General features: G+C 42.8%; 1 protein-coding gene across 2 annotated transcripts in view; it reads left to right on the top strand.

Moving 5' to 3' along the window:
- The first annotated feature begins 597 nt into the window (after positions 1–597).
- Positions 598–24,705, top strand: part of PMFBP1 (polyamine modulated factor 1 binding protein 1) — a 341,248-nt gene continuing 317,140 nt past the window's right edge. For both annotated transcript variants that reach the window (XM_054049283.1, XM_054049282.1), the window contains exons 1-2: positions 598–676; positions 2,134–2,279. In XM_054049283.1, the coding sequence (XP_053905258.1) occupies positions 631–676; positions 2,134–2,279 (192 nt within the window). In that variant the 5' untranslated portion in view covers positions 598–630. The remainder of the gene's footprint in view (positions 677–2,133; positions 2,280–24,705) is intronic.

The following is a 24,705-nucleotide window of genomic DNA, read 5'->3' as shown; positions in this document are numbered from 1 at the left end:
GGGGGGTTCTCTGCCGGGGGGGGGGTTGTCCCGGAGGGGCGGGGGATGGGGGGGGCTCTGTCCCGGAGGGGCGGGGGTGGGGGGTTCTCTGCCGGGGGGGGGGTTGTCCCGGAAGCCGGACTGTTCGCCCTCCCCGCAGCCGCCGAACACCCATTAACCCGGGAACTTGACCCCCCCCCGTCACCATGGGAACCGCGGCTGGCTGCTCCCGTTTCCTCCTACAGAGCTGCCCAGCCCGTCTCCATAGCGACCGGACGCTTGGCGTCCTCTCCACCGAGCTTCCTCCAGTTCACCGATAGTCCCGCCTCCTCCTTCTGCCCAATGGAGCTCCCCCATGCTCGAGATGCTGCACTTCTATTGGGGGACGCATCTGTTATTCAACGCTAAGTACCGCCCAGACGCCAGCAGCTTCGAGCGTCCCTCTCTGGGGAAACGGCCGCACGTCCCGGCCTGACTCCGCGCCCCGCCCCGCCCCGCCCCGCTGACCGTTGATTGGACAGAAATCGCGGTAGGGGGCGGAGTCGTGGTCAGGACGCATCGCGAATGGCAGAGGGACTTGTCGGTCAAGAGCTGGGCGGGACGCGGGTCTGGCGGCCTCGTTCGAACCGCAGAGCCGGACCCGCGCGCAGCATGGAGCGGTTGGGCCGGAGCGCGGCGCGCGCGGGGGTCGCCCCAGGTGAGGGCCGATGTCACAGGCCCCGGGGGGGGGTGGTCGTCAGGGTAACGCCCTGTGACGGGGGACTTTTAACGGGTGTGTGTATCGCCCTGGGGAGGGGCCTGTGACGGGGGGGGCGGGGGCCGCGTTAGTGTCATGCCCTGCGTGGCGTTTCCACACCCCTGAGCAGTGTAGTTCTACTGACACGAGTTTGTAGTGTAGACCGGGGCTCAGAGCCAGAACTCTGTTAATGTGAATTAGGAACCTTTCGTTCGTGGTAGCAGGTATTTACAGTGCACCACTTTAGTGCAGTGATATTCAGACCTCAGCAGGGTTGCCAACTTTATATTTGCAGAAAACCGAACACCCCTGCCCTGCCCGGCCCCTTCTCTGAGGCCATGCCCCTGCTCACTCCATCCCCCCTCCCTCCATCACTCGCTCTCCCGCACCCTTGCTCACTCGCTCATTTTCACTGGGCTGGGGCAGGGGTATGAGAGGGGGTGAGGCAGCAGGTGGGGGATGGGGCCAGAGATGAGGGGTTTGGGGTGCAGGAGGGAGCTCTGAGCTGGGGCAGGCGGTTGGGGTGTGAGAGGGGGTGAGGGCTCTGGCTGGGGGTAGGGGTTCTGGGGTATGGCTGGAGATGGGTGCAGGAGGGGACTCCAGACTAGGGCAGGGGGTTGGGGTGTGGGAGGGGGTACAGGCTCTGGGCTGGGGATGTGGGCTTGGGGGAGGGCAAAATGAGGGGTTTGGGGTGCAGAAGAGGGCTCCGGGCTGGGATAGGGAGTTGGAGTGGGGGTGTGTGTGAGAGCTCCAGCTGGGGGTGCGGGCTCTGGGGTGGGCTTGGGGTGCTCAGGGCTGGGCCAGGAGGCTGGAACATGGGATGGGGTGCAGGCTCCAGGAGGTGCTTACCTCAGGCAGCTCCAGGGTAGCAGCAACATCTCTCTCCGGCTCCTAGGCGGAGGGGTGACCACAGGGCTCTGCGCATTGCCCGAGCCTGTGGGCACTGCCCCTTCAGCTCCCACTGACTGTGGTTCCTGACCAATGGGAGCTGCTGAGCTGGTGCTGGGGGCAGCATGCAGAGCCCCTGTTGCCTTCCCTCCGCCTAGGAACCAGAGGGAGATGCCAGCAGCATCCTGATTGGTTAATAATTGAATCACACAGTGTTTTAATATCATGTGCTGCAAAGAGCTACAGGAGACACATTAAAGAGTTACTTGCGGTTTGTGAGCCTCAGTCTGAGTATCACTGGGTTAGTGCATGCTGCTACTCACACCTGTGGGGCTAAGCATACAAGCTACGAGTGATGTGGTAGATTCTGCATTATGTGAAGTGTTTAATTGAGATATGCTGTAATGACCCAATCAAAAGCTATGCCCTGTGTTATACAGGCTGTAGTACTAGATGATCACATCGGTCCTTACTGACCTTAAATATATTAACCTGACCTTGATAGCTGCTTTACTTGCCCTTTCCTGCAGAAGTTGGTGATGAAAGGGAAGCAGATGACCATGATCCCTGTTCTTCTTTTGAGATGAAGCAACTCTTTGGAGAGTTCCATATGTTGTATCAAGAGCGCCTGCGCCAACTCGAAATCGTGGATGATACACAGGAGGAGATTCTCAGAGTGAGTCTTTCCCAATGGAGCACCTCCTTGTCCTGTTGAGCAACCTTAGGGCACCTGGGGCTCATCCTAACTGTGTGTCTCCCAATTATACAAGGAGAGAAGCTAATGGAGGAATCACTTCATCATTTTCGGGAGGTGTAGAAGCACCAGATGCTTTGCTGGTGGAGCTCAGCAACAAGACATCTCACTGCATTGGCTTGTGTCGTGTTGCAATTGCCAGAGGTTTTTAATGGGATGGATATGAGTAGGGTGACCAGATAGCAACTGTGAAAAAATGGGATGGGGGTGGGGGGTAACAGGAGCCAATATATGAAAAAGTTAATGTTCCAGAGGGGTAGCCGTGTTAGTCTGAATCTGTAAAAAAGCAGAGGGTCCTGAGGCACCTTTAAGACTAACAGAAGTATTGGGAGCATAAGCTTTCGTGGGTAAGGACCTCACTTCTTCAGATGCAAGAAGTGAGGTTGCATCTGAAGAAGTGAGGTTCTTACCCACGAAAGCTTATGCTCCCAATACTTGTGTTAGTCTTAAAGGTGCCTCAGGACCCTCTGTTGCTATGTTAATGTTGTCCTCTTGCTGAGTATATTAATGTAAGTATTACTGCTTACAGGGAGAATGAGGAGTTGGGGTGAAAGATACAATAAGGTGATTCTTCTTCAGTCTCTGTTTTCTCCACAACTGCATCTCCTGTTGTCATCACACTCTCTGCTAGCCCCAAATGTTGTGCTGACACTCTACCTTCTAATGTCTTTCCTGGCTGGTGAAAACCAGTGGGAAGGATTGGGTCCATTGTGGTTGAGGTTTCCCTATTTGGGGAGATGAAGGGGTTGTGGTCCTTGTGTTGTTTAAGCTATTGTGAGGCCCATTCTCAAGAAAGCCAGATTGTTGGCTCAAGAGCTGGTTAACTCTCAAGTGGCATTCCATCTATTGTTGGAGAAAATTGTGGGTGAGCATCTCTGACAATTTCTTGGTTCCTCAAGCTGCCTTGACCTTGGTCAATCTGGTTACAGAGATGGCTATGATTGTGTTATTGGCTGATCTTTTTCTACCAAAGGAAGAAGATAAAGTGTCGTTGTTCAAGGGATTTTCCTTACACATTTGTGGAACTGCTCCTGAGTGACTCAAGCCTATCTTTCTGAGAGAATCCAAATGGCAGTTGTAGCAATTGTTGCTCTGCTTCAGGAGTTCGTTTCTCTACACTAGAGATTGAATTTGGATCCTAGACCAAAACTCCTTTTATTTTAAAAAGGGACATTAGCAGTTGCTATTTAATTTATGCAATTAAATGGGATACTGCTAATCAGGCGAGGCCAGGCTGATCCCTTACAGAGGCATATTTGACAGTTACCATTTATTCTATGCAATAGTTCAATGGGGTAACTTCCAGTGTATTTTTAAAATGAGTTTTATCATCACCTGATCCTGCAAACCTTTCTCTACACCTTCACCTGGACCCCCCTGAAGAGTCCCATTGCCCCTGTGCATCCAGATCCCCCGACTGAACTACCCACACCCAGACTGCCGCACACAGAACCCTCTAACCCAGTGGTTCCCAAACTGGGGTTCACAAAATGTTACAGGGGGTTCTTGGGAAAAAATTCCCTAATGGCGGACAGAGCTGTCCCTAGGGACCCTGGGCAGCATGGGGCCAGCAGCCCAGAGCCCATGGACTTCCAAGAGCTAAGCAGATCAAAGCAAGCATCTCTATTACACTGAGGAGATTTAAACTTCAAGACTCCCTACAAGAAATGGAAAGGGGGGTGGATATTTTTTGCTGTTTTTAAAATTAAATAGGCAGCTAGTATTGTTTTTAAAATTATTTTGAAGAACAAGTTTAAGCTTTGTTGTAACATGTGTTGTTTGCCTGGACTGCTCAAGACCTGAATGCTTGCGTAGGAGGAACTCTTTGAGTTGGCTTCTTAAATCCCTTCCTGCTGTTTCACATCTGATACTCCTTGATGAAACATAGGAGCCTTGTCTTATAACAGACTTATTCAAAGTGCTACAAGCTATGAAAGTGAGATCTTGAAAGAGTGTTGCTGTTTTCATAATGTAATAGAAATACTATAATGATAAATAATAATTAATAATAAATAGGTTGTAATAAGCATGTCATAAAAACAAATTTTATATTTCCAAGATCACTGCTCTTATAATTTCTACGCAGGTAAAGGAGAAAATCCCTGGAAATATTCATTTTTAAGGGGGAGTTCGTGAGACTTTTCATTTTAGTGAAAGGGGTTCACAGGTTGTTTAAAGTTTGGGAACCACTGCTGTAACCCCAGACCTGGCTCTCTTCTCCCCCCTGCCCCACACACACACTAAGCCCCTCCACACTTGGATCCTGCTGGGCTGAGTCTGCCTCCCTACACCTGATGTGCCTGACATGGAACTGCTAATCCTGGTGAGTTGCTTCCTGCTACTCCTGAGAGAATTCTGCATCAAAAAATTAAAAATTATGTGCCAAAGAAATAAAAATTCTGTGTACAATATTTTAAAATTCTACAAAATTCTGCAAATGTTATTTGTCAATAAATAAATGTGGAGGCTCCAGCAGGAATCACAGGTGACTGGCTGCATAGAGGTGGGAAATCATCCTGCAGCCCTCCCTTGTGGGTAATGTTACTAGGCATGAGTTTGGGGTAGCCACACCTTTATTCCATATCACACTGACATTGTGTGTGTGTTTGTGCAGACTGAAATTAAAATACATAACAAGGAATAGGTCTTCAGCACTGGAGTGGGTCACTGTGTAGTTATGCTGTTTATTCCTTGAGTTCAAAGCGGAGGCCATCATTCCATTACAAATCCTCATATGCAGGGGTAAAAAGTTAGCTCCCGACTAAATCTTTGTCAGTTTTGAAGAGTCTGCAAGGCAGTTAGATTTTGAAAGTTTGAGCACCCGAGCTTTGTGATTTGATACTTTGTACTTGGATAATTCGAACAGTAGTTATTACATTTTGCTGCATTGTTTATAGCACATGATATAGATCAGTTTTTAAAATGAGCTGCAATTTACTGCACAGCACAGCAGCTGGGTTGACACACAGCTGTAATCTAGTAAATCATATGTTTCTGGAAATTAGAACATGTACTTGAATATGTATTCATTCATTTGACTTCAACAACTGTGACTGATCAACTGTGAACTCTCTGGTAAATAATAGTCAGAAAAACAATCCCTATTAAACAGGGAGTTCATATTGCTTACTGGAGAGATGAGTTATTTTCACCTTACAGTACCTTCCACAAAATATTTTTCCTCATTTTACTGTTAGAAATAATCCTGCTTAAAAAATAAAATGCACAGAACAAAATAAATATATACATTGTTTAAATTATAGTAAGACTGACACATTGTTAGCAAAGTCAAGAAAACACATCCCAAAGATGTCCAAATACAGGTGAGGGGATCAAGGCTCAGTCATGTGTTAACCATATGACTGGTATTCCCCTACCACCTGCTCTGCTGCCATCATCAGCTGATATCACTAAGCCATTAGGGCCCTGATACTGCCAATGTTTGTCCACATGAGTAGTCTCACTGAGTTTGGTTAGCCTATTTGTGTGACAAGGACCCCTTGGGTGATTAAGGGTTTGCAGCTGCACTTACAAGCACAGGAGGTGTGTGTTACTGTTCATAACAATATAATTGCATCTGAAGAAGTGGGCTGTAGTCCACGAAAGCTTATGCTCTAATAAATTTGTTAGTCTCTAAGGTGCCACAAGTACTCCTGTTCTTCTTTTTGCGGATACAGACTAACACGGCTGCTACTCTGAAATATAATTGCTGTTCAGGTATCAGCTACTTGGATATGTTTCTTAGCTATAGCTGGTTTAGGTCACTGCTCTTCTAATCTTGACTTGGTTTGGTCTGCATTATTAGTTGACCTGGCTGGGCAGGTCATGCTCTTTGGGGGTGACTTGGTAACTCTGTGCTTACTTGCTGGATGGACCCTGCTACAGCCCCCTAGAAGTTCTAGAGTGCATTTGTATGTCAAAGTACGCTGTGGAACTTCTAGTGTGTGGTAGCAGGGTTCATGTGGTGAGTTAGGGCATGGCGTGTGATAGATTCACATTCTGGCTTTCACTGAATTAATTTTCTGTGTAAACAAGCCTATTGTCATGATTGAATGTGCTTTAGCTTATGATTTTATAACTTTTGATATCTCCCTTCTTTTTGTTTCTAATCAGAATCTTATTTTACATTTGCATTTTGTTAGCTTTTCCTTTGTTGATATTACTTTTTCACAAGGAATTGTTTTTTCTCTTTGTTTGCTTAATTCTAACTTAAGCATGGTCTAGCCAATTTGTCCACATAAGGAGAAGCTGAAGGGAAGATCTAATATTATCTATGATAATGCGTGGGGGGAGGGATAGCTCAGTGGTTTGAGCATTGGCCTGCTAAATCCAGGGTTGTGAGTTCAATCCGTGAGGGGGCCACTTAGGGATCTGGGGCAAAATTAGTACTTGGTCCTGCTAGTGAAGGCAGGGGGCTGGACTTAATGACCTTTCAAGGTCCCTTCCAGGTCTAGGAGATAGGATATCTCCATTAATTTAATTTTTATTTATGAATATTTCAGCAAATGAAATGTGTAAAATTCTTGTACTACACCCATTCCTCAGCCATCATCTTTTACTAAACCCCATAAATAGCCCACTACCCTTACCATGAAATCTCTCAAAGATGGGATGACAGAATTCTTTGCCTTTCCTATCGGTATTTTTAACTGAAGCAAGGATTTGAAGTAGTGCTGAACACTTTTCAGGAGTTCATGCTTGCCTTTCATTCAAGCAGAGTAAATGCAATCACCAATAATGCTTAGACTCTCTGAAGAGTTGATGCACTTGAAGAGATTCACATTATCTGTAGAATGGTTGAGACCTGGGATAGAATTGGATTGTTAGAAAGTATTTTATTATTTCTGGAAACTAAAAATATAGAACAAAACTATACAATTCATCCAACTTCTAGTCCTCAGCCAGTGCTGATTGAGAGAAGTCTGATCATTTGTGGGGAAAGCAGAGCACAGGTGTTTACATCTTTGATGGCAGAGTCCCATTTGGAAAGCCGGAATATTTTACAGTATTTAGAAAGAGGCATTTCTTGGGAATATTGGGTGTAGGTGTGGGTCCCTGTGAAAATAATTTGTGGCTGGTGAAGTGATAGGAAGTTTGGTTTAATCTTTGGATAATTTCACTTGTGGGTTTTAGGATTAAATAGAGCTGGGGGAAAAAAACTTAACCTTATTAGAAGTATAAAAACTGGTGACTGTATCTTGGCTAGTGTTCCCTTTTTTCCAGTAAGCTGTCTGGAGGTGTATAACCCTAATGGCTTGTTGTATGCCATTAAAAGGTATTGTACACTCATAAAAGAATGACATTTTGATCAATGCTGTTAAAAGAATTAGTGTCTTGACACAGAAAAGCTTTCCTGCTGCAAGTTTAAAAATATGCCTTTAAAAGCTTTTTATTGAATACCTTTGCATCCTTCAGAAATGTGCCATTTTGGCATGAGGTTGCTCTGAAGTATTCCATATTGTAACTTAAATGCAAAATCTCCTATTTACCATCAGAAAGGCGTCAGGCTAGGCATGTGTAGTTACTTAACTACCATCCAGGGGACTAAAGAAAAAACACCTTAAACTATTGTATGTGGTCTAAAAATAAGAACTTTTTGTTTTAAAGAATCCAGAATCATTTGAAAGCCATTTGTTTTTTGTTTGGCATTGATTTTTCCAGCGCTGTTTGAATGCCCCTTTGTGCTTTGAAGTCATGCATTTTACACCTACAAGTGGGGTACAATGTCTCCAATGTACTGGAGATTGGCCCACAGACATAGAATCATAGAATATTAGGGTTGGAAGGGACCTCAGGAGGTCCTCTAGTCCAACCCCCTGCTCAAAGCAGGACCAATCACCAGACAGATTTTTACCCCAGTTCCCTAAATGGCCCCCTCAAGGATTGAACTCACATGCTTGTCCATACTCAGTGGAATTTGGTTGAGGGACTTCAGGTTGATTCCTGTGCTGGTGAATTTTTTCCTAATTGTATTTCCCTTTAGTATGATTTCAAGATCTTTTAACAAAGCACTGTTTAACCATGAATGCTGAAATGGAGCCGAATATGGCTTGATTCTTGTAGATTCTACATCTACAGCTCAACTTGCAACTATTGTAGATAACAGTTGTCGGAGTGGTTCAGTTTTATAATGTAGGTTAGGCCTGAGGAATCCTATCAACGGATTTGGCAATATTGTTAATACAATTACCAGAGATGACAAATTCTGAAGCCAGGTCGTTAAGCTGTGTTAACCTTTTGTAACTGAATCAGTTGGACATAACTGGTTTAAGCAAATGTTTCAGTGCATTCACACCAGTATGCTGGTGTAGTTTAAGAATTCTTGTATTTTTGCTCCATGTCCACCACAGAGCTACTCTAAAGTGTTTTTGGTTGTGTGGCCCTCTTGGTGTCTATTTTACATTTCTCAGCACAGTTCACAGAAGGAGGATGGGATGGTCTTGAGGTTAAGACATCTGACTGGGAGTCAGGAGACTTCCTGTGTGACCTTGAACACTTAATAATGTCCCTTAATCTTTCTCTGTGTCTCAGTTTCTCCTGCTGTAAAATGGGGAAAACAATACTTCCCTACCTCATGGGGGTGTTGTGAGAATAAATTCATAAACATGTTTGAGGTACTAGCCTTTGTGCAATGGGAGAATCTGGTCTTTAATGTAATAACTAAGCTTTTAGTTATGATTTTGTTCTGTACCTGTAACATTCAGCATCACTTAGTAGGAAATCTTCTCTGCCTGCTCTTTTGTCTTCCTTCTCAATCCCTCATTCAGTTTCTCCCCTTCTTCCCTGTCTTTGTGTGCATGCAAATGAGTGATGTTGGGTCGTGTGTTTCTGTGCCACAACTTCTCTTCAATTGTCCCACTGTCTTTCCAGGTGGAGTAGGTTGTATGGGTTTACTGGCATATAGCTATCTGGACAAGCCTCACTGGACGAGTCCTTACCCTTCTGGGGATAACCGAAACATCCGAGGGAGCAAATAAACAGAATAGTCTTCCAGCATTCCTTAGGCCCCTTAGCCCTTTAACTTCTGTTGGTACAGAGCATAGCTGTACCAGCATAGCTACAATCAATGCCAGAAAAGAATCAATAGATGGTAAACTGGACTTCATGCACTCTGCTCATTCTGTATGTGCTTTTAAAATGAGATAAACTGACAAAAGCAATATTTCAGGAATGCAATTTGGAAGAAGAGTGAATGAACTTGACAAACTAAACCCAGACATGCTCAGGACACTGCTTTTTTCACAAAATCCCTACCATGCTAATGAAAGAAAATAAATCCTTAGGATACAGGCTAGGAAACATGGAAGACTAGTTAATAGCCTTAGCCTGCAGTGTACAGCTAGTATGGCTATTAGTGCTGCTAAGAAGATTCTATGAGGCAGATTTTCCAAAGTGCTGGCTAAACAGGGTCTCTGCATTCTTTGGGCTACTGCTCCTCTTTATGCCCTCTTGGATCCATCAGTCCATTCTCACTTTCTGTAGGCTCAGCAGTTCATCCGCCCCACTGACACTGGGCCAGAAAAGGAAGTTTTTCTCCAAGTCTTGCTGGAAGTCGCAGCATGGGCATTTAAGTAATTGCTGCAGGCCTCACCACCACTCTGCACTACACTGCCTCAGCCTCTTCCTTCTCTCACCCCTCCTCAAAGCCTTTCTACATCCTCTCTCTAGGCCCCTTTCAGGCTCCACTCCACCAGCTCTCCTGTTTCCCAGTGTTCGTAGATTAATTCATGGATTCATAGACCTGAAGGCCAGAAGGGACCATTGTGATGATCTAGTCTAATCTGTATAACACAGGCCAGAGGACATCCCTGAATTAATCCCCGCTTCTGGTCCAATAGATGTGGTTGAACAAGAGCAGTGTTTCTCAAAAACCCATCTATGGACTAGCGCTGGTCCCTGAGATCTCCCTGACACAGATTAGGAAGGCAGCAAGTCGGTACCTGGTATCAAAAAGGTTGAGAAACAATGAACTAGAGCACATGATTTAGAAACCCGTTCAATTTTGATTTTTTTTGTTCATAGATTTATAGATTCTAAGGCCAGCAGGAGCCATTGTGATCATCTGTCTGACCTCCTGTATAATACAGGCCATGGAACTTCCCCAAAATAATTCCTACAGCAGATCTTTTAGAAAAAAATCCCAATCTTGATTTAAAAATTGTCAGTGGTGGAGAATCCGCCATGTCCCTTTGTAAATTATTCTAATTGTTAATTACTCTCACTGTTAACAATTTACGCCTTATTTCCAGGCTGAATTTGTCTAGCTTCAGCTTCAAGCCATTGAATCATGTTATATCTTTCTCTGCTAGATTGAAGAGCCCGTTATTAAATATTTGTTCCCTATGTAGGTACTTATAGACTGAACTCATGTCACCCCTTGACCCACTCTTTGTTAAGCTAAATAGATTGAGCTTCTTGAGTCTATCACTGTAAGGCATGTTTTCTAATCCTTTAATTGTTTTCGTGGCTCTTCTCTGAACTCTCTCCAATTTATCAACATCCTTCTTGAATTGTGGACTCCAGAACCGAACACAGTATTCCAATAGCGGTTGGACCAGTGCCAAATATGGAGGTAAAATAATCTCCCTGCTCCTTCTCAAGATTCCTTTGTTTATGCATCCCAGGATTGCATTAGCTCTTTTGGCCAAAGCATTACACTGGGAGCTAATGTTCAGCTGATTATCCACCATGACCCCCAAATATTTTTCAGAGTCACTGCTTCCCAGAGTAGAGTCCCTCATTCTAGAAGTATAGCTTATATTGTTGCTAGATGTATACTTCTATATTAGCCTTATTAAAGTGCATATCGTTTGCTTGCATCCAGTTTACCAAATGATTCGGATGGCTCTGAATTCATGACCTGTCCCCTTTATTATTTACCACTCCCCCAATTTTTCTGTTATCTGCAAACTTTCAGTAATGATTTTGTTTTCTTCCAGCTCATTGATAAAGATGTTAAATAATATAGGCCAAAGAACCGATTCCTGCAGAACCCCACTGGAAACACACCTGCTCGATGACCATTCTCCATTTACAGTTACATTTTGACACCTATCGCTTATCCAGTTTTTAATCCATTTACTGAGTGTCATGTTAATTTCATATTCTAGTTTTTTTTAATCTAAATGTGTGGTACTAAGTCAAAGTATATTATGTCAGCAATATTACCTTTATCAACCAAACTTGTCATTTCATTTAAAAAAAATCAAGTTGTTTGACAGGTTCTGTCTTTTCCATAAACCCATATTGATTTGCATTAATTATGTTACCCTCCTTTAGTTCTTTATTATTCGAGTCCCAGATTAGTTGCTCCATTATGTTGCCTGAGATTGATGTCAGGCTGACACACCTATAATTACCCAGATCATCCTGTTTACCCTTTTTATAAATTGAGATAAAATTAGCTTTCTTCCAGTCTTCTGGAACTTCCGCAGTTCTTGAAGTTATTGAAAATCAACATTAATGGTCCTCTAAGCTCCTCAGCCATCTCTATTAAAGCTCTTGGATGCAAGTTATCTGGACCTGCTGACTCAAAAGTGTCTAACTTCAATACCTTTTGTTTAACATCCTCCAAAGATACTAGTGATCACATTTGGCCACAGTTTGCACCCAGCACTCATGTTCAGTTGATTTATCCACCATAATCCCCTGTGAAGAGTCACTGCTTCACAGGGTAGAGTCTTTCATCCTGTAAGTGTGACCTACCTTCTTTTTTCTTAGATGTAGGACCTTACACGTGGCAGTATTGAAAACACACATTGTTTGCTTGGGTCCAGTTTACCAATTGATCCAGATTACTCTGTGCTAGTGTTATTTACTACTCCCCCAATCTTTGTGTCATCTGTAAACTTTATTAATTATGATTTTGTGTTTTTTCTAAGTCATTCATAAAAAGTTAAATAGTATAAGGCCAAGAACCAATCCCTGTGGGAGCTCACTAGAAACAAACCCACCCACGGATTATTCCTCATTTACAGTTACATTTTGAGATGTCATTTAGTCAGTTTTTAATCCACTTAATGTGTGCCATGTTGACTTTGTATCATTCTAGTTTCTTAATCAAAGTGTCGTGCAGTATCAAGTCAAATGTGTTAAAGAAGTCTAAGTATATTACTTCAGTACCATAAACATTATCAGCCAAACTTGTAGTCTCATCATAGGATCTGAAGTTAGTTTGACAGATTCTGTTTTCCATAAATTCATGTGTGATGGGATTGGCAAACCCTGCACCAGTAAGGAAGGGGTTAAGCAGCTGCTCTTAACCTGAGTAGCCCCACCCTGCCTACCTACAAATCATGCAGGGTTTGGAGGAGCAGCTCAAAAAGAACAGGTCCATTCCGTAGCAGGGCAGACAGTGAAGGTGAACGGACCTACCCTCTGAGCTCCTGGGAAGGAGCAGTGCAGGAGGGAGCACGGATGCCACTGTGCCAAACCCACAGAGAAGACACTCGTGACACTCAGAAGGTCTGAGACTATTTTCAGTTTCAGTTATTTAATGTTTTACTAGAACTGTTGGGGAAAGAGGGGACTGTAGGAAGTGATTCAGGGAGGCAACAGTATAGCACACATGCGGTATGTCTAGACTGCAATAAAAAAATCCATGGCACTGAGTCTCAGAGCCTGGGTCAATTGGCTCAGGCTGCAGGGCTAAAAATTGCAGTGTAGATGTTTGGGCTCCAGCTAGAGCCCAGGCTCTGACCAGGGGGGAGTTGATTTAAATCAAATTGATTTAAATTACTAGTAAGGAAGACTCAATTTAATCATGTATTTCTACATAAAAGTGCATTCTTGTTGGTTGTTATAACTTTAGTACATATTCTTCACAACTCAGAGTTGTAGGTTTCATTTTTAGACGATACACACTATACATTTTTAAAGTGATTTATTTTGAAAACTTTTCAGTTTAGTTTTACAGCTATAGCTGTAAAACTAATGATTGATTGGTTATTTCATTTACCAAAGGTAATTGAAGCAGATATTTATGAAGTCACTGGGTGGTGAACTATCTCCAATTCAACAGGCTAATCATTAATATTTGGAGTATTTTCTTGCCATGCTGTATTAGGAGAAGAACATCACCAGACAGACATTTAAATTATTTTATTTAACTAAAACAACAACATTATGTGTTCTGGATTTTTTTCTTCCACCTCAAACATATAATATTTTAACAAAACAAGCATATGAATTTTTGTATTTAGTTGAACAATCCAAGTTTTTTAAAATCAGTTTTGTTTGTTAAAATTGTTTTTAACTAAAATAGTTAAATTTAAATTAAAAAAAAAAATTAAATCAACTATGTCAGCCAGGTCAACATGAGATACTTAAAATATTGGCTTCTGCAGCTAACTCCGTCGTCTTCACCTTCATTTTCCTGTTTGTTCATAATCTGGAAAAGAAAAACAAGCTTTCATGCTTTTTCAGGTCTCAAATGATTTCTCAATTTGGAATGAACTAGTCCAAAGGAAGAAAATATTCTTTCTACACCGGCAGAAGAAGCTACTGCTGTTAAAAGTGAGATTATCATTTCAACAGTCTGAATCCAAGTTCTTAAGTGACTTCCACCAGTTCACTGGTGTGCCTTTCTTTAAAACATCAGCAGTAAGCATATATTTCTTGAATGGTTCACCCTTAGCTCTGAAGTTTTATAGTTGGCATTATGGAGGGATGATTGCTGGATGTCCATGTCATAGCCAACTCCTCTTCTTCAGCAGTTAAGATTTGATCCTGGTACTGAGTATTGAGAATATTTGCAAGAAAATGACCTGGAGATAGTGCTTGTTCCATTCATTTTTTTTAATGCTTGTAATTTAACTCTGTCTTGCATATTTCTCTTTAAGATCTCACTCAGTTCCTTCCAAATTTTCCACAGCGTCCGCAATAAAACAGCTATTTCCCTGCATTTTGTTCAAGACAAAATAGAAATAGGCTTCAGGGCACTCAGTGTGTGTTCAACGTTTCTCTTCAGCCCAATGTTGAGAACTTTAGCTGCAACAGTACCATCTATTTTTTCACAATTTGTTCACAAACTGTCATCAGGTTAGGCCAGTTCTTGATATAGTGCTTAAAACAGTCACTACTGAGTTCCATCGCACGTCTTGTGGGAGAGTTAGCTTGGTTCCTCTCACTTTTTTCAGAGGAGTTGCTGCAAAGTGGTTGTTACGGAAGTATTTTGCAATTTTAACAACATTAGCCTTTATTTCTGGAACACTGAAGTCTTTGGCTAGGAGGTGCATCGAATGGGCACTGCAACCATATGTTGTTAGCTTGGGACTCTCTTCTAAATTTATTCTCATCTTGGATACATTTGCAGCATTGTCTGTGACCAAGCGGTGTACTAGACATTTGAATTTTTTTTCACAGTTTGTTACAGCTTTTACTGCTGCTACTTGTAAGTATTCTGCTGCATGTGCATTTCCTGATGTATCAATTGTTTCTGTGAGGAAGACATTCCCTTCTTCTGTTGTCACACAAGCACATACAACAGGATCATTGTGGACACTGCTCCACCCATCAAGACTCAGGTTAACAATTTTACCCTCTAGACCTTTTGCACACTGCTCAATTTCTCTTTCATACACTTTTATCCAGCAATTTGTCTGCGACATCTGCTCTGTTGCATGGACTGTATCCTGGTCTTAATGACTGAACCATGTTAATGAAGTGTGGGTTCTCAGTCATACAGAAAGGAGAATTTGTTGCATAAACAAACCAGGCAATTTTTTCATCTATTACCACCTTTTGTAAACTGCTGGTTCTTATCACAAACTTATCTATGGATGTTTCTGGGTAATGGAGACTTTTTCTTTTTGCTACAGGTGAAATGCTGTGGCTATGTGACCTACGTCAGTGGTTCTCAAACTTGGGCCGCCACTTGTTCAGGGAAAGCCCCTGGCAGGCCGGGCCAGTTTGTTTACCTGCCGCGTCCGCAGGTTCGGACGATTGCGGCTCCCACTGGCCGCAGTTCGCCGCTCCAGGCCAATGGGAGCCACAGAAAGCAGCGCGGGCCGAGGGACGTGCTGGCTGCCCTTCCTGCAGCCCCCATTGGACTGGAGCAGTGAACCGTGGACGCGGCAGGTAAACAAACCGGCCCAGCCTGCCAGGGGCTTTCCCTGAACAAGCAAGGCAGCCCAAGTTTGAGAACCACTGACATACATGATGTGACTGAAACACTATCATTGGCAGATAACTCTGAAACTATAGAAAATGATGGTGATCGTGAAGGTGGATAGTCTTCAGAATCCTGTATGTTGAGGATGGATTCTCCTAAACAAAATAAGTCAATGCAGTTATTTAATTATTCTTACCATACTGCTCATTTAGTATTACTCATTGCATTCACTGACACTCAGTACTACTTTAAAGGTGAAATTTGTAAAAGGAAGATCTGCCTATTTCTGCTATTTATTTTTTTTATCACAACTGCATCTAAAATGATGTTACTCTATGGTACTAACTATATTGTTTGCTGAAACATGAGAATTCAAGAATATTCCAGAAGGAAGACAGGCAATCCTTAAGAAAGAAATATGAAATAAAAAAGTTTACCAACCTGGAGATCCTGCATGTTCAGACATGTTCCTTTCATCATCTTCAATGCAGGTTCCTCCTGAGAAGGAACACTTCTCATTATATTGTTTCATTCAGGCAACCAGGCCTTTCATTTCTTTGTTGCACCTCTTGCATTTTGGACGCATACCTGTCCTACCCACAGGTAGAGGAACTTCATTAAAATATTCCCAAACTGGGTCTCTCTTACGGCCTGCTGCCATTATAGGTTTTCCCTTCTAGTGAGAGAATGGTATGGTAGATCTCAAATCAATGAAGGCTACACTCAAAAAGACCTCAAGACTTCTGGAATATATTGCTCAAACAGTTTCACTTTTGTTTCTACTGCCTGTTCCTCCCTTCTCACATTTATCTCCAGGCTTCTCCTTGTCCAGATCTATTCCGCCCCCAACAATCTTCTATTCATTGAACTTTTTGAAACTTTGCACTTTTAGAGAGAGGTAAGGGATTGACTCTGGGTACATAAATTTGTAGAGGGACAATAGGGTTGAGGTCTGTTATTTCTCTCTGTATATCTATAGCTATAAAAACATTTTTGCTGTTAACAAGCATGTTATCTCTGGAGACACAAATCCACCGTTTGAGAACTGCAAAACTAAGCATCTCTGATGGTATCTTCTAGATTGAGCACTGAGTCCCATTGGGTAGATAGAAAGATTAACCTAAATCTATACAGAAGGCCCTGGGACCCCAAAAGATAGGGTCCCTAATCCATAAACTATTGAAACTCATTTACAAAACTTTTCTTAAACATTACATGAATATATTCTCATACTATACAATTAGAATTTATAATCCGTATTCCATGATGCAACCCCTCCCAGTTTGGTATCATCTGCAAACTTTATAAGTGTACTCTCTATGCCATTATCTAAATCATTGATGAAGATATTGAGCAGAACCAGCCCCAGAACTGATCCCTGCGGGGCCCCACTCATTATGCCCTTCCAGCATGACTGTGAACCACTGATAACTACTCTCTGTGAACGGTTTTCCAACCAGTTATGCACCCACCTTATAGTAGCTCCATTTAGGTTGCATTTCCCTAGTTTGTTTATGAGATGGTCATGTGAGACCATATCAAAAGCTTTACTAAAGTCAAGATATACCACGTCTACTGCTTGCCCCCATCCACAAGGCTTGTTACCTTGTCAAAGAAAGCTATTAGGTTGGTTTGATACAATTTGTTCTTGACTAAATCCATGCTGACTGTTACTTATCACCTTATTATCTTCTAGTTGTTTGCTAATTGATTGCTTAATTATTTGCTCCATTATCTTTCCAGGTACAGAAGTTAAGCTGACTGGTCTGTAATTCCCTGGGTTGTCCTTATTTCCCTTTTTATAGATTGGCACTATATTTACCCTTTTCCAGTCTTCTCGAATCTCTCCTGTCTTCTATGACTTTTCAAAGATAATTACTAATGGCTCAGATATCTCCTCAGTCAGCGCCTTGAGTAATCAAGGCCTGATTAAATGAATCCTAGGTGACTTGAAGACATCTAATTTGTCTAAGTAATTTTTTAGCTTGTTCTTTCCCTATTTTAGCCTCTGATCCTACCTCATTTTCACTGTCATTCACTATGTTAGATGTCCAATCACCACCAATCTTCTTGGTGAAAACTGAAACAAAGAAGTCATTAAGCACCTCTGCCATTTCCACATTTTCTGTTGTTGTTTTTTCCCCCTCATTGAGTAATGGGCCTACCCTGTCCTTGGTTGTCTTCTTGCTTCTAATGTATTTGTAGAATATTTTCTTGTTACCCTTTATGTCTCTAGCTAGTCTGATCTTGTTTTGTGCCTTAGCCTTTCTAATTTTGTCCCAACATACTTGTGTTTTTTATATTCATCGTTCGTAATTTGACCTAGCTTCCACTTTTTGTAGGACTCTTTTTTGATTTTTAGATCATTGGTTAAGCCAGGGTGGTCTCTTGCCATACTTCCTATCTTTCCTACGCAGTGGGATAGTTTGCTCTTGGGCCCTTAATAATGTCTCTTTGAAAAACTGCCAACTGTCTTCAATTGTTTTTTCCCTTAGACTTGCTTCCCATGGGATCTTACCCACCAACTCCTGAGTTTGTTAAAGTCTGCCTTCTTGAAATCCATTGTCTTTATTTTGCTGTTATCCCTCCTACAATTCCTTAAAATCATAAACCCTACCATTTCATGATCACTTTCACCCAAGCTGCCTTCCACTTTCAAATTCTCAATCAGTTCCTCCCTCTTTCTCAAAATCAAATCTAGAACAGCCTCTCCTGGTAGCTTTCTCCACCTTCTGAAATAAAAAAAATTGTCTCCAATACATCCAAGAACTTGTTGGATAATCTATGCCCTGCTGTTATTTTCCCAACAGATGTCTGAGGTATTCAGTCAAATATTCATAACTTCAGATCTGAAAATGATACATGTACACAAATAGGATAATCATATTCAGCAAAGCATGGCTTTTCCATTGACACCTTATATGAGATATAATTGCAACAAATCTTGTACAAAGTATAACAGTGGTAGCAACAATGATCTACATGTTCATATTTTAATCCTATAACGTCACGGCCTGATACAGGGGATTGTAGAGGAGGCTTTGAAGACAGAAGGGGCAAGTCCCTCAGATCTCGATCCAGGAGAGGCCTGGAGCCCCTGGCCTATCCAGTAGGGCTACTTTGTTGCAGGACTCTTTATATACATCAGTGTGTGATCTGGCTGGAGGGCCAAGTTGCGAGAGGGACCAGACCACTGCAGTGTTGTTGCGACTGTCTGTAGAGGGAAGCAGGAAAGGAGAGAACTTGATGTGCACATCCCTGGCCACAAGGGGACATCTGCGGCGAGTGAACCTTTTCACCAAGTAGATTGGAATTAGTTATATTACTCTCTTTAATTCTTTATTAATCAGATCCTATATTAGTTGTTCCATTATTTTGCCCGTGATTGATATCTGGTTGACAGGCCTATAATACCTGGATCACACCCCATTTACCCTTTTTAAATATTGGCACAACATTAGCTTTCTTCCAGTCTTCTGGAGCTTCCGCAGTTTTCCAAGACTTACTGAAAATCAGCATTAATGGTTGAATTCCATAGGAGTCCTAGCACTACTGTCTTCTGCCAGTTACCTAGAATTTGGTCTTTCTATGGGCTTACCTCTATCCCTTCCTTCCTAGATTGACTTATACCAGTTTGTTTACCAGTTTGACTTATATAAAATCCCAGCACAAGCCTATGACTTCCCTGTGGGACTACATCTCTTACTAGTCCTTTATCGGTACTCCATTTCCAAGAGCACCTCTGTATTAATCGGCCAAACGTGCAATAACCACCGGGCTTGTTGCATCCACTCCTAAAGGGATCAGTATGCTTTGTTATAAATTATCTTCTCCATTCTTCTCTGCATTTCCTTCCTTGCTGAATTCCTAGTGTTCAACACCCATGGGTTTCACTTCCACCCCTTCCCCATTCTGTCTGCTGAAATGATCAGCAGTGAAACAGTTATGCTGACATTTAAAATGTCATAATTAAGCTTTACATGTCTCCAGTGAGACGAGCGGGGATGGGGGGGGGGGGGGTTCAAACCTCCCAGAGTCACTATTTCAGACTACCCTCATTGCTTCCAGTTTACACTTGATTCATATTGAGACGATAGTGGTTGTTAATAATAATCATATTTATTACGGTTGTGCCTAAGGGCAAAGAATGGGGCCCTGTTGTGCTCGGCTCTGTACAGACAGAGCAGTAGATGGTCCCTGCCCCAGAGAGCTTACAATCTAAGTAGAGCAAACGGACCCAGCTGGTGCGGGAGGAAGGAAGGTAGAGCAGATCAGCAGAGTGAACAGTGTGAGGGCAGTAAGTGTCATGATAGTTCTACAATTTGGGGGGGGAGGGCGAGGGGCTGGGTTTGCTTACCAGGGGATAAGCTAAATGGGAATGGAAGGAGGTGAGGGGGACAGGGGAGGGTATGGAATGAAGCAGAGGTTAAAAGATGGGAAAGGGGAAGGATTGAAACAAACAGCCCATCACCACAGGGCAGAGACAGTCTGGTCAAAACTGTAGAAAGTTCTCTGAATGTCCAAAGCAACAAAGTTTTGGCTGAAACTGCTTAGCTGGCTGGCTTCATTTTGCAGTTTTTTTTTCCCCCCAAGGCAACATCCTACTGCCCCTTGGAATTCCCTTTACAGTTTTGGGTCCAGGAAGGTACTGGAGAGAAGAGTGGGCCCAGCTAAGCCCCATTTCACCCCCTGCCCATCAGTACTGCAGTCCCTGCTGTGGCTGCTTCTGTCCCTACCAGTTGTAGTCTCTATCTTTTTAAGCATGAGGGCTAGAAACTTTCCAAGCTTCTTAAATTAAAGAAGTTTGCATAATCTAAATATGCCAATGAGCCACATGAATCCATCAAACGGTCCACATGTTGTTTGCGGGCTGGGTGTTTGACACCCCTTGTCTCATCCATACAGATCTTCTGTATCAAACTGGTTTGAACATGTTTATGGGTGGATAATGTTAAGTGTTTTACAAGTATTCAAGGGTGTTCGAACGGTTCTTAGAACAGCAAATGTCTCTTGTAAAGACTCTGGGGGTCTGGTCCCCATTCCTGCATGAGTGTTTTGGTGGGGGTTTTTTGAAATTTTTTGTCAAGCAAATATTTGTGTTTCCTTCTATTCTCATGGTCATGTCCCTAATGGAATGGCATTTTGGTACTGAATATAAGTTTGTTCACTTTGTATGCATAAAATATGAATATTAGAGGGGGGAAATAAAATGACACTAGCCACTCAGTCACGTGTTCCTCTGATCCCAGTGTAACAGAAAAAAGGGATAGCATAAACTAATACGGTGTCTGGGAAGGAAACATATTTCTAAGAAAGCACCTGATATGTGAATTTATGTTGCAGAAAATAGAATAGGTGACTTCTATCTACCAAACCAACCATAGCCTGTTGGAATTGAATTGAACAATAAGAACCAATAGAATGACTGGGAGGGATGGTTTTCTTATTTGGCTAAATCTTGATGAGATGCACCTACATGCAATAACGTGAGATTGGGGAACAAGATCTGAAACCTATGAGGGAAGGGTATTTTAAACTGTCTTAAAATTCTTGAAGTGGAGCAAAATATTGAGTGACTTAGAAGAGCAGATTCCTAATATATAGTGCTAGGTTTTGACCACTAGCTGCTCTAGTGGTGTAATCTCTCTTGATATGGCCTTTGCATGAGTAGTTGCTCACACAGGTGCATTACTGTACTGTCTAGGGAAAAAAGAGCCAGTTCATTACAGTTTCTTTGTATTTTTAGGAACTCATCCTTTGAACAGTGTTGTGAGGTTTTTATTTTTTATTTTTTGTAGCTCTAGTGTTTGGGCCACAGGGAATTCAGATCTTGCAGAAAAAAGAACAGCCTCGAATTCAGTACAGAGACTGATATTTGTCTGTTTTATTAGTGGAAAGCTCAGTCTCCTGTGTTTTTCCTCATTCTAGATAACCTTTTCATGTCATCTAAGAAATTAATTTCTTCGTTGGAATTGTTGCAAGTAAACTTGATAGCAGGAGTGCTGTTATTGAGGCAGCTTACACAGTGATTTGCTAAGTACAGCCACTTCATATAAGGTGAAGCAAAAGTCGATTTATCGATTACTGCTGGGATTTCAGGAACCTGTTGAACTCCGTTTGTTTTTTCTCTCATAAAACTCACTACTTGAATGCCTCTTTTTCTTGCCTTCTTTTGGAAAGAATTCTCTTTCATGCACATTCATATGAGTGCAAACAATCAGTCTGTTTGCTAGCTTCGCTTCTCTGCTGTAGAGTTGGACTTTCTAGTAAAGTGTTGATAGGGTCAGTTAGTGCAAGGTTCTTGCAGTCAGGAAAGGCAGTTGCTAAAATACTTTCCCATGTATAGAGAAAAATTGGGGCAGTTGCTACCCAGGCTGCAAATATCTGGGCTCTCTGTTCACTCTATCAGCCCTCTTCATCTGAATGTGCTTAAACAGAACAAAATAGTATGGAGAAAGTGAGTTTATTGCAGGTGCAATGTTGTTTGTGGTATAACGCACCTTTTAATATAGACCATCTCTTCCCTACACTTCCTGGACTCTACATCGTAAGAAGAGAGTCTATACCAGTGGTCTCCAATGCGGTGTCTGCGGGTGCCATGGCGCCCGCCGGGGCATTTATGTGCGCCCACCTACTGACAAGGGAGCACTTCCACCGGACAACCCGCCACTGAGGAGCGCAGCCACCAGACAGCCAGCCGCTGAAATGTCGCCGAGAAGCGGCAACGCCAAGAAGTGTAGCCACCAAAATGCCGCTGCTTCTCGGCGGCATTTCGGCAGTGACGCTTCTTGATGATGCCACTTCTCAGCGGCATTTCGGCTGCTGGTTGTCCAGCACCCGCCACACTCTTCTGGGAACATGAATATGCTATTGCAACAGAGAGGTTGGGGACCACTGGTCTACACTGTGCAAACTTATCTGTTCACAATTTTTATTAAGAACTTTTTACAGCTTTCTAATTCCAGTGTTGTTTTTCCTCCTGTTCCAAACTAGGCTGTGACTTGGGGGAATTAAGATGGGCTGGGCTCTAGTAGGCTGGTAATCTATAAAAACACCATTTTAAAACCAAAACCAAATGAGTGATAGAAGCTGGGAGGTTGGGAGTAAAGAGCAAAAATCACTCTACTGGTACAGGCCTCAAGACAGGGAGTGATCTAACACGTTCTGGAACTGCTCGTGCTCCTATACCATGGCCACCCTCCTTTTTTACTTCAGTGAGACCTGGGCAGTATCCCACACTTTTCATATTAGATGCCCCCCCCCCCCCCCCCCCCCCCCGCGGGTTATGCAAACCAATTTACACAAATCTGCACTTATGGAAAAAGTTCCGTAAGCTAGAAATAGGAGGTGGGGTTTTTTGTGTGTGTAATGGTCGGGTATATGTTTGAGTTATGCAAGACATTCCGGAATGGAACGCTTGCGTAAGTTGGGGAGTGTCTGTATTTAGGCACAGCAAAATAAACTAGATAGTTCACTTTGTGGCTTCTGTAGGCCAAGTGCATTGCACACACGAGGGGCTCATTGTGTCCTTCCATTCCTCCTCTCAAGCTCCTGTGTGCTACCCTCCCATCCCCCTCTATTTCAGGGACTCACTGCTATCATCAGATGTTTGGCTGTGTGCATGTCTTCTTTCTGCATGCTGCACTGGCTCTGGCCAGATGGCCCATATAGCAGGCTCCAAATGAACTGCCCAATAAGACCACAAGACTTGGTTTAGTAGGGAAGGCGCCTGGCCAGGTTTATTGTCGACGAAGCACGGTAGTAGCACCTGGCAGACTCTACGAGGCTACTAAGACATGTATGCTCGTGACAATGGATGCAACTCAGTCCGTGGCAGGACTTTCCATTGCTCCCTAGGCTGGCCAAAGATGGTTCCTCTGAAATACATCTTTATACACAGATTCAAAGGAGTTATGTATTGCCCCTGAGATATCAGGGTGCCACCCATTGCCTTGTACATGTTGGTTTAATTAAAACATTTCTATTCATTATGCTGTTATTCTAACTTTATCTTTAAGATGGGTCAATGTGTTCCTGTTATCTTTGGTGAATGTGTTGCTATAGAGGTGTTCTGGTACCATCCTTCTGGAATATGTGTTTTTGCAATATCAGCCCTGTGCTTGCCAAATTCTGTGAGCAGGGCCTGCCTCTTGCTCACAACCTGACTTTGCTTCATATTGGCAAACTTTTGACCACTACCTTAGTTCAGGTGTCATACCAGGCCTTATATTTCAGGCCTTCTGCTTACTACAACTGCATTCCCTCCCAGGGCCTCCCTGATGCTAGGGGCTCTGTCTTCCCCTACCCTCCATTCTAATTTTTTTTTTCTGTCTGGGAGAGAAGTCTTTCACAAAGTTGTGACAGAAATTACTCCTGGGGGAATTCTGTGCCAAAAAATCCGAAATTCTGCAAAATTTTGTTTATTTGTCAAAATAAGGCAATATAATCACACCAGTTTCTCTTATCTTGGTAATTTATTTAAACTACCATACAGAAAAAAATCACAATAACGGTTCAGCATTTCCGAAACACATGAAGGTTAAGTTACAAATATAACGCAACCCGATATAATATGAATTCGGATATAATGCGGTAAAGCAGCACTCCAGAGGGGGCGGGGCTGCGCACTCCGGCGGATCAAAGCAAGGTCGATATAACGCTGTTTCACCTAGAACGCTGTCCTCTTACTGCATTATATCAGGGTAGAGGTGTGTTTGGTAACCAAGACCCGGCATTCCAGTTATAATCCTGGATTTTCATTTAAATTACATTACTTTTATTTTGGTGTTTTGTGGTTCTGTAAAGTAGATTGTCGCTTTAAATTGCTCAGACTTTCACACAAGAAAGTCCTACAGGTTTGCTAATCCTTGTCCTGCATTTTTTTTAAATGGATAAGTAAAATAGATCCTGAGCTGTAATCTAGCCCCGTTGTACCTCTCTGGCCCAGGAGAAGAAGCGAGAAAGCCCAGAGACCTTCTAGCTGAGGAGTCCGTTACTGTCATTTACAATAAGTCTCCTTTACACCACTCTGGCAAGGTAAAGGAGCCTTAATTGACTAAGAATGGGAACAATTAATGAACATGAGCAGCCTGCCTGTTTAGTTGTTACATTTCTGCTCTGCCTCAGGGACAGAGCCTGCTTCACACAGCCCTGTGCCTCCAAGCCCAGAATGCCACAACCACAAGAGAAAGGGACAGAGTGAGTATCTCTTGCTTGTTTGCATGCAGGCAGGCGCCC

The sequence above is a fragment of the Malaclemys terrapin genome, chromosome 14 (genome assembly GCF_027887155.1).
Source record: "Malaclemys terrapin pileata isolate rMalTer1 chromosome 14, rMalTer1.hap1, whole genome shotgun sequence".
Taxonomy (NCBI): domain Eukaryota; kingdom Metazoa; phylum Chordata; order Testudines; family Emydidae; genus Malaclemys; species Malaclemys terrapin.
The sequence above is the reverse complement of the archived record's forward strand: the minus strand, read 5'-3'. Positions and strand labels throughout refer to the sequence as shown.